The sequence below is a fragment of the Centruroides vittatus genome, unplaced genomic scaffold (assembly GCF_030686945.1).
Source record: "Centruroides vittatus isolate TY-2023 unplaced genomic scaffold, ASM3068694v2 contig_1788, whole genome shotgun sequence".
In the NCBI taxonomy this organism is placed as follows: domain Eukaryota; kingdom Metazoa; phylum Arthropoda; class Arachnida; order Scorpiones; family Buthidae; genus Centruroides; species Centruroides vittatus.
The window spans coordinates 131999-151635 of record NW_027121095.1 but is presented as its reverse complement, the minus strand read 5'-3'; the positions used below and the strand labels follow the sequence as shown (position 1 = coordinate 151635).

At 29.5% G+C, this 19637-nt stretch overlaps 1 protein-coding gene and 1 long non-coding RNA gene across 2 annotated transcripts in view; one reads left to right on the top strand and one right to left on the bottom strand.

Moving 5' to 3' along the window:
• Nucleotides 1-7940: 7940 nt before the first annotated feature.
• LOC136969468 (uncharacterized) lies at nucleotides 7941-8685 on the top strand. Its single transcript, XR_010879832.1, has 2 exons — nucleotides 7941-8407; nucleotides 8574-8685. It is a non-coding gene; the product is annotated as an uncharacterized lncRNA (long non-coding RNA).
• Nucleotides 8686-12188: 3503 nt separating this feature from the next.
• The window catches only part of LOC136969449 (phosphatidylinositol 3,4,5-trisphosphate 3-phosphatase TPTE2-like), a 46796-nt gene continuing 39347 nt past the window's right edge, over nucleotides 12189-19637 (bottom strand). Inside the window, exons 9-16 of the mRNA XM_067263604.1 lie at nucleotides 18242-18323; nucleotides 17929-18079; nucleotides 17538-17618; nucleotides 14723-14828; nucleotides 14527-14624; nucleotides 14355-14450; nucleotides 12896-12969; nucleotides 12189-12832 (exon numbers count right to left, since the gene is read on the bottom strand). Of these exons, the coding sequence (XP_067119705.1) occupies nucleotides 12703-12832; nucleotides 12896-12969; nucleotides 14355-14450; nucleotides 14527-14624; nucleotides 14723-14828; nucleotides 17538-17618; nucleotides 17929-18079; nucleotides 18242-18323 (818 nt within the window). The 3' untranslated portion in view covers nucleotides 12189-12702. The remainder of the gene's footprint in view (nucleotides 12833-12895; nucleotides 12970-14354; nucleotides 14451-14526; nucleotides 14625-14722; nucleotides 14829-17537; nucleotides 17619-17928; nucleotides 18080-18241; nucleotides 18324-19637) is intronic.

Here is a 19637-nt window from a genome sequence, read left to right as displayed (position 1 = left end):
CATTGAGCAGCATCCCCACTTATAATTATTTTATAAAACAAAAAGATGTGGTTAAAAACTTTTGTTGTTTGGCAGTCACTATTTTTGACACACAAAATTTAGGAGTTTCTATTTCATTTGTTTTATAATTATTTACAACAAATTACTAATGGAAATTAAAATATTGTTTATGTTTGAGATAGTAATTTCTAAAGTGTATAATGGTAGATATGCTTTCAATGGTCACTTCAGAGGCATGTGGTAGGCAGTGGTGCCAAGTTATGCAAAGGTTTTATTTTCTGTTCCAACAATTTTGTGCAGATTAGGATGTTGATTTATAATTGTGTATAAACTATTGCATTGAGTTTTAACAATTTTGTGAATGACTTGCAAAAACAGTACAATTGAAGGAAGCAACTTTACAGGTGTGTTTCATAATACTGTAGGTATCTTTGCAAGGCATGCAATTTTATCATTTTTATTTCATTTATTTCGAAATGTATATACCGTATTAGCCCGAATATAACGCGACCCCGAATTTAACGCGACTCCAAAATTTTCATAAAGATATTTAGAAAAAAAAAATAATACTCATAAAAGAATTCAAAGAAAGTAAAATTCAATCAGATAAGCATTTATTTAGGTATTTATAGCTAATAACACAGGTTACATTCATGTCAATGATCGAGTTAAGCCTAACACACGACTATATCACATAAAAAATTAAAAATAAAATTCATGTGTAAAAATGTAAAGAAAATATCTGTTAAATCTTAAACACAACATTTTTCTGAGTAAAACAAAATAAAAACTTAGTCAATTGGTCGATTTACAACTCCGAAAGAAGCATTTGAAAATAGGGTTATAAAACAATTAGCGTTTATTGACTTTCGCGTTAGGGGGTAAAGCGGGTCTATTAACAAATTTTCTCGTAGTAGTACGAAATTTCTACTGACTTAACTTGAATGAGTCATATTTCTTCCCCATTTACAAACAAACCCGATGGCAATCGGTGAAACATGAGATAAATTACAGCGAGTTGAAATTTGATATGTTTATTTTTTGCGTTTTACGTATCAAATTACATTAAATTCGACACAAATAAAGCATTTTTGTCAATGTACAAATATTTTACATTGTTTAAAAGTAGAGAAAATAAAGAAAAGAAAGATGTAATAATAATTTTTCGAGCGAAGCCAAAAATTTCACAATTTTAAGATAAAAAATGGCGTCTGTGAGAGCCCACGTGACTAAAAGGCGGTCAAAAAATCACGTGACTAATGAACTTCGAACAAGCGGAAACATAGCCTTACTATAGTAGCGCTATGCAAACAAAAGCGCAGGCCTACTAACTAGATCACACGGTTGTTTTGAAGTGGTCGGTCGAGCTAGGTCTGACGTTCAGTCGCGTTTCAATCTCTGTAGGAAAATGTCCTTGTTTATATTACATTCCATTACTTAAACCCCGAATTTAGCGCGAGTCATTTTTTAACGGAAAATAAATGGTCGAAAAATATCGCGTTATATTCGGGCTAATACGGTATTTTGACAATATATTAACTTAATTATTTTAAATTTAAAGTATGTTTTATTAAAGTCTATACTTTTAATGTACATTATTTTTTCCTGTGAATAAATATAATCAACTTTACAAAGATTCAATCCATTATTGTCAGTGATAGCCATGTGCATCAATTGATCAAAGACAAATATATTTTATTCTATTTATTTATTTATTTATTAATTACTCAAAAATAATTACATTTAAATTCACAAAAAATAACTTCAGACTTGACACGTATAAAATAAAATGTTTCTTGATGTACAGTACATCAGCTGAAGGGATGGATATTTGATTTTTCACAGCATACAATAATTAAAAATGTAATGACAAATTTTTATGTATTTGGTATATTTCTGTAAAAATTATAGTTTCAATAATAAAACAAAAAATTTAATTTTTAAACTTTTTAAAACTTTTTAACATTTATTTATTTTTATATTCTTACTAATTTCAAATTACAATTTCATTTATATAATTTTTGACAGATATGAAAAGTCAATTAAGAAAAGTAACTTGATATTTTATGTATTTCTATTCCATTTGGGCTACTTAATTTTGATTTTATTCATCCAAATTATATTTGAATTTTTCTATTATTTATTGGATAATTCAGATCAAACTGATCTGAGATAGAATTTTCTTTTTCCTCCTTCCTCACATGGTCTTGTTATTTATAAAAACAACAGATTTAAATACTCCTTATGAAGTTTTAGAGAACAGAATCAAATTCAATTTCTGGTTTTTAAATGTGTTGTGTTTAAAAACAATTCATAATAAAGTTTAAGTTAGATAGCATTATATATATATATATATATATATATAGTCAATTCTGCTTAATTCAGACACATTGAGACTAATCCATTTTGGCCCAATTAAAGTGGCTGTCCCTATTAAACGAACTAATAAATTCTAAAATAAAATATTTATTTACCTACATATTATATAAGTAGGTAAAAATTAATTAAGTACCTAGTTTAATGATTTATTAAACCAATATACAGAAAATATTTGTAATATAAATTTGCCAGACTCATGACAATAGATAACTGATTCACATCATGCTAGTGTTGCCAAACACAGTATTAGTAGTGACGTACACAAGGGTTAACCATTTGTAACGTCCGTGAATTTACACATTTATCGGACATTAAACTTTGTCAGAAATTGAAACAAATCCGATGGAAGAACGCTCCAAGTTAGAAGTAGATCATTATCACTGTTTGCAATAAGAAGAGGATGGAAAAATTGACATGTAAATGCCAACTCGGCACCATTAGCGTCAACATTTGACGGTCAGGTGACCCCCCTTCCCGACAAGGGGATAAAAGTGAGAGTTGCCAGAACTCAGGGAGAGTGATTAAATGGGAAGTTAGATTGGGATATCATGCATATTCCATCTCCTGAACCTCTATACATTGGACTTGATCCAAGAGGAGGAGAAGGCACCGGTAGAAGACATAGACAATGCCCACCACTTCCATGAAGAACTTATCACCGCATATAGCTCTCTGCTGACTTTAGAGATAATTATTAACGGACTGCAAACTCTCTCCCCTGTAACAGAAGTAGACATAGCCATCATAGAGTAGACTAAGCAGTTGTTACTCATAGACTTTGAAACCTTATGTTAACTGCATTTAGTGGCACTCAGCCTATATAACCTATATGTATTTTACCCCATGTAGTCTCATGTTTATTATATGGCTAACACTGAAATACCTTTATTTTGTTATTTGTTAAACCTGTCTCCTGTCTATCCAAGGAAACCTGTCGACTTACAGACGCCTCCCCACTCATTTTGCCCTCCTAGCCATCCGAAACAACTCAGAGGTCAGGTTTTACCAACCCGTGCAGTGTAAATGGTCATTAGGGATTAACCCCTGACCCCTTGCTTATCTCATACATTCGATTCATTCCTTTCTCCCTTTTTAGTTAGAACATGTTCTAATTAAAAAGGGAGAAAGGAAAGACTTCATCCAAAAGACACTATGGTCTGCCTGTGAGCACAGTTTCCTTTACTTGGAGATGGGCCACTTTGGCAGGAGTGTGTGTAGAATCTGCCAGCTCCAGATACTGGTCTCAACAATCAGATGACTGCTGTCCTAATCTAGACATAATTATGCATACAATACCTTCCAAGGGAACTCTAGCTGTCTTCTAACTTAGTCGAGAGACCTCAAAAATTGTCCAGAGATCTTTGTCCCTTTGCTTATAAGGGGATCATCCAGTCCAACCAAAGCAGGGTCGGTAGCTCACATTCAGGTCCACCTCAGATGGGATCCCTGTGTAATACTTCCTGCTATGCTGACCCTAGAGTTTCTCATTTCCCAGTCTTTTGCTTGTCCCAGGATTCTGGGATAAAAGTGAACTGTTTACCGAGATCCTGGGATAGAATTAATTATTTTTAAGATATTTTGTATATCTTAAATATATGATACTAAATTACTTTAAAAAATGAAAAATAATTATATGTTCTGAACCTCCAAAATCATATTAATAATGCTGTGTAAGATATATTAAAAGTTACCTTTGGGTTACATAGAAATTTTCACAAATAGAAAACATTTATTAAAGTTTGCTGGAAACTGCATACAACAACAACAAAAATTCCTTTGAATTGAGTTGGAAAATTTAAAGAATAAAATGAACTTAGATCAAACTTCTAAGTTAGAAGGTAATTTTCAATATTTAAATAAAACACATAAAAATTTACAATATTATTTTGTATTAAAATTTTAAAAAGCAAAGATGGACAATATTCTGATCACTCAATCTGATTCTTATATTAGTAATGAAAAATCCTGCTACGGAGAATGCCATTTCCAATTCAATTGATGTGAATGGAATCATGTTTAATGCATTTAAGAGAAGACAGATGTTGTGTGTTTTTTTACCTGTAGCCTGGAAGATTTCTAGTTCGTTTCTGAGATTGTAGTACTTCTTTTGCTTTCTAGTATTCTTAATTTGTCTTCCTCAGCTGTAGCTGCTTTAATAGCGGCATCAAGCTTATATCCTGATAATTTGGCAGTTTGTTTGGCTTTAATAATTGGGTTTATGAAGAAAAACTTCATACTTGCAGACTTCATACTCGTTTTTATCCTTGCCCAATTTGCATAACCTGGCATTATGCAGTTATTGAAGCTACTGGGCATGGTTAAAAATTAAGACAGTGTGAGATGTCAGACTCAACAAAAAATTTTTTATTCATAAATTTTTCAAAAGAAAAAAAAGATTGCTGTGGATATGATTATATCCTTTCCCATGGACTTGCTTCCTTGTTTGGGGGTAACACATTGAATGTGTCACCAGGAATCAAATACAAAAATCGCCATTGGATGTGGAGGACGACTTTACCAAAAAGGGTCAAGAGTTGTGAGGGGGAGGACCCCCAAATAAAAGAGAAGGTCAGATGACACGACAGAGGAGTTTGCCATCATCCAGTTATTATTGAATTGTGTGTGCGACCAGCTACTTGCCATCACTGATCTTAGCCAATGCCATTCAGACAAATCCATCCCTCGCTAAAGAAAACAAAACACCACTCCAGAGGACAGTGACTCCATCAATCTAGAAAGTTCAGAACTTCAATCTCTATGAACTCTTAAGGTTCAATCAATGCGTGAATGATTGCAAACTCACTCTCTCGCGATCAGGGTTGTGATGATAATGATAAGGTTCCTATATTCTTAGTATCCACTAAGCATCTCTATAACGATAAGGTTCACCCTTCTATATGTCCTATTATTAGCATCTGCTAAGCATCTGAATTGTTATCGTAGAACTTGTAAATAATCTTGATTAATAAATGGGTATTTTTGTCAAGTGATAACTTGTGGAGTGTACTTCTTCCTGTTGTCTCTTTCCATCTCCATTCCAAGTCCAAAAGCCTACAAGTGCGACCGCTCATGCAACTTCTATCATAACGGCCATCGAAATTTCCATGTCCGAAAGACACAATGGTGTGTCCTGACAAGGCATCGAAGAGGTGCCGACCCCGCGGTCACACAGCATAAGCACAATTATTCCATATATTACAGGTTCTGACAAGTAAAGAATTTTCAGAATCCTGTCACAAATAGGCTACATATTGATTATTGACAATCTGTGATATGCAATAATGAGGAAAAATTTAAAAACAAACTAATAAGTAGGTTTAAAATTAATAAATACAAATGTATTCTGACAGTTTTTGAGTTAATTATACTTTCTATTTGCAAAATTTCCTCAACCTTAACACAAAATAAGAAAAAGGGTAAACTTTTAAGAAATTTGCAGATTTCCTGGGTTAAAAAACAACCATGATCCTGTTTGAGAAACCCTAGCTGACCCCCTCTGGAAAAAGCAAACTGCCCGAGCAAAAGACAAAATCGCTTTGTCTCTGCCAACATTAGGCCTACATGACATTAGTGTACATATTGTCTACATATTTTTGGAAAATCCTTAAAATATATCAAAAATTGCTAAATTCCTTTTCTGTTACTGTCCCAATTAAGCAATTAAATTATGTATTAATTTATTAGTTTTGTTTTTGTTCTTTGAGATTTGGCCCAATAAAGCAGCTGCTCCAATTAACCAGTGGTCCAATTAAACAAAATCAACTGTTTATATATTATGCTATGACACAAACCAATAAATATCAAAGTAAAATTCAAAACCAACTGTCTAGTGGTGTTATTTAATAATAAAACAAAAGTACAGACACAAACACAAGCAATTTTGATAAAATAATTTATTGTTGCCAGGCAATAAATCAAAATACAGATTCAAATTAAATAGAATGTTGTAATTTTGTTTTGTTGGGCTGCAATTTGAAAAAATTGTAGACCTATAAATTCCCCCACTCGTTCATCCAGCTTTCCATAATCTCAAGAACAGAGTTAGATAGATGAAAGATGAGACCAGACATGGAAAGCTTAGGGGCAGGAGGTCCCAGTTAACTAGGTAAGAACTTCTGATGCAAACTGGAAGTCACATTATATCAATTCAAAAATTTTCCCTTGTAAGGTATTAGATAGATGACTGGCACGACACTATTGTTAAAGGAAAAGTATGATGTACAGGAGCAAGACACTACTAATTTGAGGTGGAGATCCCATATTTTAAATTACATAAATTATACATATGATTAAAAATTGCAGCCCGTCATTATGACAATGTCACAATAAATAATTGCTCATTTGTTATTAAACACGACTACAAGGCAAACGGTTTTGCATTTTGCTTTAATAATAATAATCAAAAAGCATTAATATTTACCAAAATATCAACTTTTTCTCTATTTTAATTTCATAATTATTGATAAAAATATAATTTCTGAACATCTAGAGAGAAACATTTTGACATTGCTGCTGCAAGCAAAATTTTTCAGTTTGAATATTTTCTAATGTTTTTATCTCATTTCTTATTTTAAAAAAATGTTGTTTCATTTTATTGAATGAAAAATAACTAATTACAATTTTTTTAATGATTAAGATTATCATCATTAAAAAATAAATTATTATAAATCACTATTTCACTCAGTAAGTATACACTCACAACCAAATTAGTTGTGAATATGTAAACTTACATTATTGGTTGTTAAAACATTAAATTGATGTAATAATGTACTGTACATCTCTTCAGTTTTATAATTAATAAGTCTGAATAATGTCAAAACTGATATAACTATGCATTATCCAAATCAAATAAAATTCATAAATTTTAATCTCTCCATGTTTTTCTTGAAATGTTATTAGCATCTTTTCTCTATTTTGTTATTTCTATTGCATCTCTGGCTGTTTATATAATTATGTATTTACTTGATCTGTCTTTTGTATATACTAGAAATAGGAAGAAATTGCAGAAATAAGCTTGTTTGGTGCTAATAGTTTATCAAATTTCAAATATGTATGCAAAATTTTTAAAAACAAATTTAAGAATTGTGTGTAGGCTAATTCGTTATATAAATTTTTCTTGAGTCCATTAAATAAAGTATTTATATTAAGATTTTTCATTTTGGTTGGATGAAATTTTATTGTACAATTTTGACAAGTTGCAATACAGTAGCTCTACCATAAAAAAAATAAAATAAAAAAAAATACTGACAAGAAATAATTCTGCTATCACATTATTCAAATTAATCTTATTTTTTGACAAATTCAATTAATTAAATTTGTATTCCTAATGCATATTTGAAGACAAATGTTATTTAAAGCTAATCCAGGCTCATTTGTTTAATTTTATATTTTTGAAAAAAAAAATTATAATGCTTACTAAGAAATTGTTACTAAGAAACAGAAAAGATCTACATTTGATTGCTCTTATTTTTTGAACTGTTAAAAGGTTTATGCTATTTTTATAATGTGCTAAAAAATAAAAATATGGCTTAGAAATATTAATAAAGTATAAGATGTACCTAGAGCCCTCTATAAACAGAGTATGGCCAACTGGGGGGTCAAAATATGATTGGCTACTGCCGATCACGTGGTTTATGGACGCCATTATGAGGCCAGCTTTCGATCTGCTTATGACAAGTGAGTGTCAATCAGCTATTTATTCCGATAAATAACAGAATTAGAAACTTTATATACCACGTAATTCCGATCTAAAATAGATTTTAAACATCGAGTTAGTTATTATTTAGCTATACTGACGTTATAAATCATTATTTTAGCCTTTAGATCTGCCGATACATCTAAAGCTACCACATAAAAATAAATCATGCCAGGTTGTTCAGCCGTTAATTGCTCAAATAGAGCTCCTAAATTCAAACTTCATCGATTTCCTAGTGATGAAGCAAGAAAAAAAATATGGGCAATTAAAGTAAACAGGCTGGATGAAAATGAGAAATTATGGATTCCTGGAAAACATGCAGTACTTTGTGAGGTAAGAATCAGAATTTTTATGAGAAAGGACTTCTCTTTGCCTACCTATTTAATTGTACATTGCACATTAATAAACTAAGGCTAAAATGTATTAAGCCTGTTACATTTTAGCCTTTATAAGTTTATTGGTTTAGTGAAATGTGAATATTTACAATTAACTCTCATAGGCTCATTTTGAGAAAGATCAGTATGAGAATCACAGGAAGGATGGAAGAAGATTGCTGAAGCGTGATGCTGTGCCTACACTTTTTTCTCATAGACCTGCACCTAAGAGAAGAAGATGCTCTGGACCAAAAACAGGGCATAGAACATGATTGTGAGCATATAGATCCGACCTTGGACCACAGTTATGCTACAAATTTATCTCCTATGACATCTATGCAGCCCAGTACAGGTATATTTATAATATAAATTTAAAATATTCTTATTAAATATTCTATTTTTTCTTATTGCATACTTTGTTTCTTTTTGAAGAAAATGGTGATGGCTGTAAAAGCACAAATGAAGATGAAGATAATGAGACATCTGGTTTAGTATTTCGGGACTCCAGTAATTTTGTTAGCCAGCCACTGTCACCAAAATCAAAACAGATTAATGAACTAAAATCTCAATTGCATAATGCATTACACAGAGTTAAAAGAGTGCAGAAAAGTAAGAAGGGTCTCTACGAAGAGATAAGAAAATTAAAGTCTAGAGTCAATACACAGAATACAAACATAAAATTAATTTTTAATCCTGATCAAATGACAGCACTTGGAAACGTGTCAACACGGGGAATAAAATGGCAAAATAATACAATAAAAAAGGCCTTGCAGTTAAAATTTGCTTGTGGAAGATCAGGCTATGAAATGCTAATTGAACAAGGCTTGCCTCTTCCGTCTTTACGGACATTGCGAAGACGACTACAGAACATTAATTTTGAAAGTGGAATACTTCACAATGTGTTCTCATATTTAAAAATAAAGTCACAGAAAATGAATAGCCATGAAAAATTCTGCTGCTTATCGTTAGATGAAATGGCTATTGCTCAGGGTGTTCAGTATGATCCACAGGGTGATAGATTTTTAGGTGATGTAACACTGCCAGAACATGAGGGATATGCAAGTCAAGCATTAGTCTTTGTACTTGGTGGTATCACTAGTCGATGGAAACAAACTGTTGCATATTTTTTCAGTGGAAATTCATGCAAAGGAGTTGTATTGCATGATATTATCCTTAGTATTATTAAAGAAGCAGAAGACATAGGTCTGAAAATTATATGCATTACATGTGACATGGCTAGTGCAAATAGAGCAATGTGGAAGGCCTTTGGGATCAACGTGGGCAAATATGCAGAAACTATTAATAAGATTGTTCATCCTTATGATTCATCTAGATCTATCTACTTCATAGCAGATCCGCCACATATTTTGAAAAATTTCCGTGCTGCCCTGTTACATAATGTAAATATTATTCTATCAGCTGACACTGTTCATAAATATAATCTACCAACGAATGTTGTGGATCTGAATCATGTTATTAATTTAGCTAACTATCAAAGTGATTGTGAGTTGAAGTTAGCACCTCAACTTACTTTACAGCAACTTAGTACACATCATTTTCAGAAAATGAAAGTTAATGTTGCCTTGAAATTATTTAATTGTAAGACTAGTACTGCAATGCGATACATGATTGATGAGGTTGGTTGGAGTAGAAATGTTGAAACTACAGCTTGGTTTATTGAAGTTATTGCCAAATGGTTCAATCTCATGTCATCAAGACATCCTGTTACAGCACTCAGTCTACATGATAAGAACAAGTATGATGAATCGATTGTCTTCTTAAAATCATGTATAGAAATTTTCAATGGCCTCACAATTGGAAATGGTTGGAAACCAGTACAGTCAGGGGCTATATTGTCTACCACTTCAGTTTTGGATTTGGCAGACTTATTATTACAAGAGCATAATTTCCATTTTTTTTTTGACATCCAGGTGTAGTCAGGATTTCCTTGAAAATTTGTTTTCGTGCATTAGAAAAGGTAATCCTACACCAACTGCACTTGAATTCAAGTATAACCTGAGATTGCTGACTATTGCTCAGTATCTAAAAGCTCCATCATCTTCAAATTATGACGAGGATGATGGGAAATTTCTTGCAGAGTTTTTAGATAATTCTCAGGACTGTCCAATAACAGAAAGTTACTTCAGCAAAGATGAATTTCTTTGTAAAGGAGAAGAGGTGGTGGACATTATGAAATTTGAGCAAGATTGCTTGTATTTACTTGCAGGATATGCCATAAGGCAAGTAAAAATTAAAGACAGTCACTGTAACAGTTGCTTACAGTCAATTGAAAGTAAAAGTACAGAGACTATGCCTCAACATATACAAAAACTGATAGAGGCAAGGGAATTTAAAAAAGATGCATTGACCTATCCAACAGTTTCGGCATGTAACATGCTCCTATGGGTGGAAGAGTTATTTAGATGTGCTGAAGAAAAATTTTCTAGAAATGCCATTAATGTAAAGAAACAGTTTCTTAATCAGGTTAAGGAATTGGCCCAAGAACAATTTCCACATTGTCATGATATTAAAGGGCATTTATTGAACAGATTTTTAAATGTAAGATTTCATATATTTGCGCAAGAGTTACAAAAGAAAAAAACAAATGATGCAGGTATAAAAAATAGGAAATCTAGTTTTTCAAGTAAATCCATGTCAGGATACAAATGTCCAAAAAATTAATTAAATTACTAGTCTTTGTTTATTGTCTATATATATATTTTTTTGCTAATGTAATAATTTAAATATTTTCAACCTTCATAACCTTCATAATTATTTCATCAACTTTAAATTTATATTTGCATAATTATAGATATTCGCCCATTTTTCATAACTCAGCATTTGGTCATGGCATCTAATACTAAGAAAAGATTTGGCCCATTAGAAAAAATGTTTGACAACCCTGGTCTAAACAATATTTAGTGATGATAATCACTAAATAAATTCCTATTACAAATAAAAATAATAATATACTAAATTATACTGTTAATTTAATTTATATCAGAAAAATAACAATACACTAAATAAGTGAAAAATTTGTTACTATATTACACTATGTTATGTCACCATGTTACGCTGTGTTATGTTACTATGTTACACTGTTACTTGAGTTTTCTTGTTTAAAAATAAACTTTATTGATTTTTTTATAATTTTTGTCTTTAGATATTATATTTTTAAATTTAAATACATATTTTTTATATTATTTATATTTCAATAGTGCTGTGAATAAACGTGATCCACTAAATATAATTTTTAAATATTATTTTCACTTTTTTGCTTCTAGTGATTTTGTCCATCAATTATAAACTACAATTACTCCGAACATAATTAAAAGTTATTTCTAAAAATGTTTAACTTAATATAACTTCTTTCTGAATCTAATTTCTGTTTCTAACATTGTTCATTTAAAGGCTAAGTAGTGCTATGGCACTGCACTTTGGCCTCAAGATGGCATCCACACGTTAGAGTGGCCATACTCTGTTAATATAGGGCTCTAGATGTACCACAAAATACATTCAATCACAAAAATTATTAATTAAATCACAATTAGACAAAAAATGTTTTAGCAACAACATTATGAAATGTATCTCAGATTTGAAAAAGTGATTTGATTTTGGAATATTCGTAGAAAAAGATTCAAGAGAAATATGATTATTATACATTAACATTAGAATTCTACATAAATGTAGATATATTTTTATTATTAAACTTTAAAAATAAATAAACAAACTTTTTACCATTTACAATATAAAACATTTAATTCCCATTACTGCACATTTGGAGTATATATAACTAATAAGCTTTGGCTAATTGTAATATACTTTAGGATATAATTATATTTGTTACAAGTTTCTTTTAAATTTAATCTCTTAAATCATTAAAGGAAACAATTACATCAAAAATATTGGTAGGATTATAATAATAATAATTATTATTATATAATAAATAATTTCAAAATTATCAATAACATTAAAATATAATTTTTTAAAACAGTAAACATAGATTCCATCAAAAAAAAAAAAAAAAGTAATATTTCACATAGAAAATTTATATATATATACATTATGAAAATATTTTCTCTATATATTTTTTTGGATTTTACATATCTACATCTTGATAAAAATAATTGCTTATTTTTTTTTAATATATATGATGTATACAGTAAGTACTCGGAATACTGCACTTACATTTTCTTAAAGCATCAAAAAATAGTGATATGACATTAAATATAACTGGATGAGATGAATATCACATTAATTTAATGGAATATCTTGATGGTCACTGGGTGTGTTGAATAATAATTCAACGGCAAATTTTTCTCTGAAGGTTTTCCAAGTTTTTGGTTTATGAGGATTATCTAATTGATCCCTCTTAATTAATAATCTGAAATGAAGTTATTATATGTATACATAATATTTTAAATGTATTTTTGTAAATAAAACTTACCTATTGTCTTCTATAAAACTTGTATGGAACCATAGGTAAAAAGGGCAATTTTCATAGCCTCTAGGGACATTTTTCTTAAAAAAAAAAATAAGAAATCTTTCTTAATATATTAATAGGAAAATTATATGACAGCAATTTTTAAAAAGTATACCAGGTTGTTCAATAAGTTTTGTCGTTCGATAAAAAAAACACAATTTTATGGTTTGAAATACATTTTATTATTCAATATAATTTCCCTGAACTTCAATACACTTGTTCCAGTGATCTTCTAATTTATGGATTCCATCCCTGAAGTGAGAATCCGGAAGACTGTCGAAATACGCTTCCACGGCTGCTATTACCTCTTCGTTCGATGAAAATCGTTTCCCATGCATGAATTTTTAAGATGTGAGAACAGCCAGAAGTCAGAGGGAGCTAAATCTGGCGAATAGGGAGGATGTTGCAACAATTCGTATTTTAATTCGCTGATTTTCGCAATGGTTTTTTGAGCTGTATGAGAGGGTGCGTTATCTTGATGAAAAATGATTTTTTTCTTCTGTAAACCAGGTCTTTTCTCACGAATTTTTACATCCAGCTGGTCCAAAAGATTACAATAATAGTCTGAGTTTATTGTTTTACCAGTTTGGAGATAATCCACGAACAAAATTCCTTTTGCATCCCAAAAAACTGATGCTAACACCTTCTTGGCCGATTTCTGGACCCTAACTCGCTTCGGAGCCGAAGTACCGGGTTCACACCACTCCTTAGCCTCTTGTTTTGATTCAGGATCATGATGGTAGACCCAAGTCTCATCCATAGTAATGAAACGACGCACAAAATCCTTTTTATTTTTTCTAAAACGCTCCAAATGTTGCTGAGAAAGTTGCATTCGAATGTGTTTTTGCTCCATAGTTAGCGAATGCGGCACCCATTGTGCACACAGCTTTCTGTAACCCAAAACATCAGCCAAAATATTGCTCACACTGCCTAATGAGATCCCTAGGGCTTCTACTAAATCTCTCTCAGTTAATCGACGATCTTCCAAAACCATATGCTGTATTTTTGCTACGATTTCTGGTGTTGATGCACTTTTTGGACGTCCTTCACGTGGATCCTCTTCAAGACTTGTACGGCCACGTTTAAATTCAGCAACCCATCTTTCTACTGTTCTAATTGAAGGTGAAGAGTCCTTATACACTTTTACCAATTGTTCATGAATTTGTTTTGGTGCTACACCTTCCAAAAATAAGAACTTTATCACTGCACGATATTCAATTTTTTCCATTGTAAAAAAATACACTGACACGTCAACTTTGAACAGCTGCAAATATAGAAATGAGTTGACAGATCTACATGAAACTTCACATGTGTTTATAAAAAAGTAGTACTATTTTTAGAGTAATAAAACGACAAACCTAATAGCGCCATCTCTTATTGAACGACAAAACTTATTGAACAACCTGGTATATATAATACTTACAGATGTAGTAGAAAACCTTAGCTTTATATCTCCTAAAAGTATGGGACAATTAAGTATCATAACGTGTAGAACATCCTGCTCACTATGATATGTAGCCTAAAAAAAAATTACTTTTAATTGTTTAATTTTTTCTAATTCAGAAAGGTATGTTATTTTAATTTAATCTTATCACCTGACAATTTTTATTTGCACCAAAATCACAATCCAATACTTTCTTCCTTCCAATAAATATTTCACAAGTGAAATCATAGCCATTTCCTTGTCCCACACCTGATTTAATAAAATTTTTTCATTAACCTTTATCAAAAGTTATATTAAATAACTTCAAAAACTAATTTTAATACTTAAAAATAAATATATCTTATTACCTGCCATTGCATAAATTTTTATTTCAGAGAGTTTCAAAGGAATTTCTTCAGGTGGTTTACCTTCATATTTTTCTTTCACTTTTTGGAAATATCCCACATAACGACTCTGAAAGTGAAAGAAAAAATATTAAATAATAATCAAATCTATTTCAGATATTAATTGCTGTTAAATAAAATTATAAAAACATTTTATAAAATAGCAATTAGTAATCAGTATCAAATTGATTTCAACATGACAATGAAATTTTAACAAAATATGACATCTGTAAAATTAATATAAAATAATTTTACTTGATATAAATTGGAATTTTTATATGACTAACAACTTTGGATTAGATTAAATTAAAATTGAGGTATTGTACTTAGTCTTAAATATATGAAATTGGAATTTAAGATACAGTGCTAATGAACAAAAATAGCATACATTACAAACATTTGGTATTCTCTATAAAACAATTAATCTAAAACAAATTCTCAAATGATTGCTAATGATCTCAAGGAGTCACTTACTGTGACAACAATAAAAAAATCTTTTATTGTGCAAAAGTAGGCATATTTAAGAGAAAAAATTTATGGTTGCCAAAGTTTTGAGTCTGAAAAGCTATTTTTAAAGAAATGAAATTAACACACTTTTATCTTTTTAAATTTGCTCTAATTAATCAACTGTAAACAATGACTAATATTAATTAAGCCAAATGATCTTGCCAAAATTATTGGGCTACATTAATATTTAATTAATTAATTTGACTAGAGATAGGTAGTTAAACTATTAATTAAAAATCGTATTAATTATTAAAATTGATACAAGATGGCAGTTAATTTAATTTAGAAATTTCTGGATTGGATGGAGTTTGAATAGCAATGCATCCACACAGTAAGGAGTTGTGGATTCAAGTTCTGCTCTGGATTGATTCTATTCTTCCAGAAATTTCTAAATTAAATTATTATAATTATTGAAATTAATATGAGATAATGGGTTAACCACTTACCTCTAGTTGAATTAATTAATTAATAATTATTAATGTAGCCCAAAAATAACCTAGTAATTTCAGTAAGATCATTTGGCTTAACAATTTGACTATGAAAACAAAAAACTGAAATTAATATAGACCTAAAGTGAAATCAAATCATGTAACTTTATTGTCATTTATAAAGGCATTTACTTCATCACAACGAATTTGTTAAACTGATTTTGAAGTATTTTGTATTGAAGAATTATATACTGTAATCATTGCAATATTCTATTATTTATGATTAGTAATACTTATTCTGAATACTATACAGTAAAAAACATCTTAACGTGCAACATGTCATATGTTTTCATATGACCTGCTGTATGTCAAGATGTGTATGCAAGCAAATTCTCCTGGCATGCTAATTTTAACACCACAAGTTCACCATCCCTGTACTATGGGCTATTTGGGGATAGTAAACAAATTATATTTTTAAATATAATAAAAATAATAATATAATAATTGATATATCTTTATAGTTTAATTAAAATTTTTTCTTTTCTTTATTTATTTTAAAATAAATAAAAAATCCAGTGCCATCTGTTATGATATTTTACTAAAAAAACTTTTATATTTTTAATTCTTATAAAATGGCAAAAAGTTTACTTTTGAGAGTAGAGATGAGTTTTATGAAAAATTGTAAAAGCTAATAACGAGTAAAATCATCATTAAGTCCTTTTATTTCCCCACCCTGTTGACCTTTAACCACAAAAATTTAATAGTATCAATCCCCTTAATACACAAACCTCCTACAAAATTTCAGAAATTTTTAACAAAAAGCACCTGGAGTTTCAAAGAGGGCAAGCAAAATAGTCTTTGGTTTAGACATAAAAATTTATTCCTTAACATATTGCAAACTATAGAAGAATCTCATTTTAACAGATTGCCTGGGTCCCACCCATTGTTCTAAGAATCCATTATATTGGAAATAACGAATTTTCCACACACCCAGAAAAATATCCATTATTTGAAAAATTTTCATTTTTAACTTTATATATAAGAAATACCAGTACTTGAAATTATTCAGTCTCTTGAGATCTCTATTCTTTAGCATATAGTAACATGTATGTTTGTAATGTACTATACATGTATATTATGCCATACATATGTACAAAAAAGCTGATAAAAACTGTACATACTGTAAGCATAAAGAGGCAAATTACTTATGCTCATTAGCACTTTGTTTGACTTCACAATTTGTTAAAAACTCGTCCATCTTGGTTTCTTTCAATGCTGCCTTTCTGTCTATTGAATACAACACTGCTTGATATTAGCAATGTTGTGCACAGCACAGCCTGTTTGTTTATGCTGAAACTTGTCAGGAAGGTCTTCATGACTTGGACATACTCAATATCCTCACTAAATTTTGGCACTATACTTGGACCAGTGACAGATTGTTCACTAGGTGACTCCTCCTCAATCGTATCAGTTGACTGATTCTCTTCATACAATTCTTCAATTGTACATATCTCAAAAGTAACAAGTGCATTGTCAAACTCTACAAATTTCCAGAAACACCCAAATGTTAACTAACTGTTGAAAAAACAAAAGTTTACAATAGATTTGGGGTAGAAAAAAGTTGCAGGTATAATTGCATTGATTTGGTAGGACCTGGAAAAAAATCTGTTATTCCAAGAAATCCATTATTCCTTGATCTGTTAAAACAAGATTCTACTGTAATTGTAAAAAATTGTAAAATTATTTATGGCCACCTTGTATAACTTAATATGAAAATTTAACAAAATAAATTCAGAAGTAGCAAAAAAGAAGAGTGCTTAAAAGGCTTCTTTTTCTAAACTTACTTGACTTGGAGTTTCCACACCTTGAAATTTATTTCCAACACTTAAATCTGTTCTTCTATTGCCAAAATAGTCCAGACTTGCCTAATAAATTTTCTTATTAATAAATTATATATATATACATATATATATATATATAACACATACACACACACTTTTTTTTATAAATAGTTAAAACTATAATTAAATTTCATTAAATAAAGAAAAAGTAATTTACAATTATTAAATATATTTGATTTGAAATGAAATAATCTATCATGATTTCTTTGACTTAATTATCTGCAAATGTATAGCTTTAATTAAGCATAATAGTTTGTTAAAATATCCTTGAAATGAATTCATTGTTTAAAATATCACAAATTTGAAAATATTTTAAACAAAATTATAAACATACTTCAGCACTTCCAAAGAGTCCTGCTTCTACAAGCCATACACAGATCATTGTACCAGTTCTTCCTTTTCCACCTTTGCAGTGAACAGCAATTACATTCTCTTTATCTTTTGACAGCCAATCTTTAACATTTTCAACAAATCTAACCATATCTCTAAATTAATTTAAAAATTTATAATCAAACATAATATCTCCTACAAGATCATCATTGCATTGTATTGAAGTAATTTTTTTTATTGCAATCAATATTTTAAATTAATTGCATAAGACATATTTTAAATTAATAAATACACACTATATAAAAATAATTACTTACTTTAAAGAAGGAACATTATGATCATCTATGATGAATCGCTCAACAAATCCATGGAAATAAGAATCATCATAAGTTCTTTCACCTGTGCAACAAAATTCAAATTATTTTTCCTATGTATAGTTCTGAATTTTGTGTTGTTATATTATTAATTTAGTAATAATTTAATGCAAATTTAGAAACAAATGAAAATTTATTTCAAAATTAAATATTTCAGATAACTTATAAAATATAAACACTCATAAGTGGTGGTGCTGAATTTCCAGTATTCAGGCACCACTAAAAATTGTACACAGTATATTTGTGAAAAAAAATTGTAAAAAATGGTTAGATTAAATCATAAGTATTTACTACCTGTTTTTTAATTAAATGCATTGTCTAATAAATTATAAGTTTTATGTGACAAAAATTTTAATCTGCAAGACTTAAAAGTTTTAATTTTATATAAATACAAAATATTGAATATTTCATTGACAATATCATTCTTTTAAACAGAGCTGGAAATTATACTTTATTTATCAAATTCAAAAAAAAAACACACACACACTGAACTAATGGATAAATATTAAGATTTTTTTTTTTTGAAACTTTTATTTAATTTGTCAAATTTTAAAATTTTGCAACAGGATTAAAGATTGTTGATCCAGAGGACAAGCATACTGACCACAGCAATATAAATGATTTCAGATGTTGATTTAAATGATATTTCAGTAAGATATGAAGTGAAAATCTTATTATAGTTTTATCAAGAATGTTATAATGATTTTAAATTAATCTACTAAATACTTAATATTTAGAGATTTTTCCAAATACAGTAAGCCTTCCATTTATGTAAATTCCTTTTAATGCAGTTGAAAAATTTTTAAATTTTTTTTTTGTTATTAATAAACCCTTATATAGACCTATTAAAAAAATCTTAGTTTAAACTTTTCTACTTTAGTAAGAGTAAAATAATCTATTCAAGAATATGGAACAGACTGGTTTCTTTCCATGGCTATATTTATGCAATTTTCATTTATATGCTGTTTTTGTGGAATCCAATTACTTAAGTAAATGGACAGAATTATGGAGATATTTTTCAGTAAACTTTTCTTCCTATCAGAAAATGGAGAGGAGAGAATTTGTCCAAGATTTGACATTACAATCCATACATAATCTAATAGAATTCTACATCAATTTCCTCCTACTCTAGCTAATAATTATAATGAAATGGACAAGAAGTTTTAAATAATTTCTATAATTCAAATGTAAGACTATAGATAAGAAATTTAATATGTATGTTTATGCGCTTTTAATTTATGATTATTTTGATGATTTTTAATTTCTACTAAATTATGTCCTTAAACTTAATGCTTACTTTGAAATATGCCAATAAATATTTATGACAATTATTATAAAT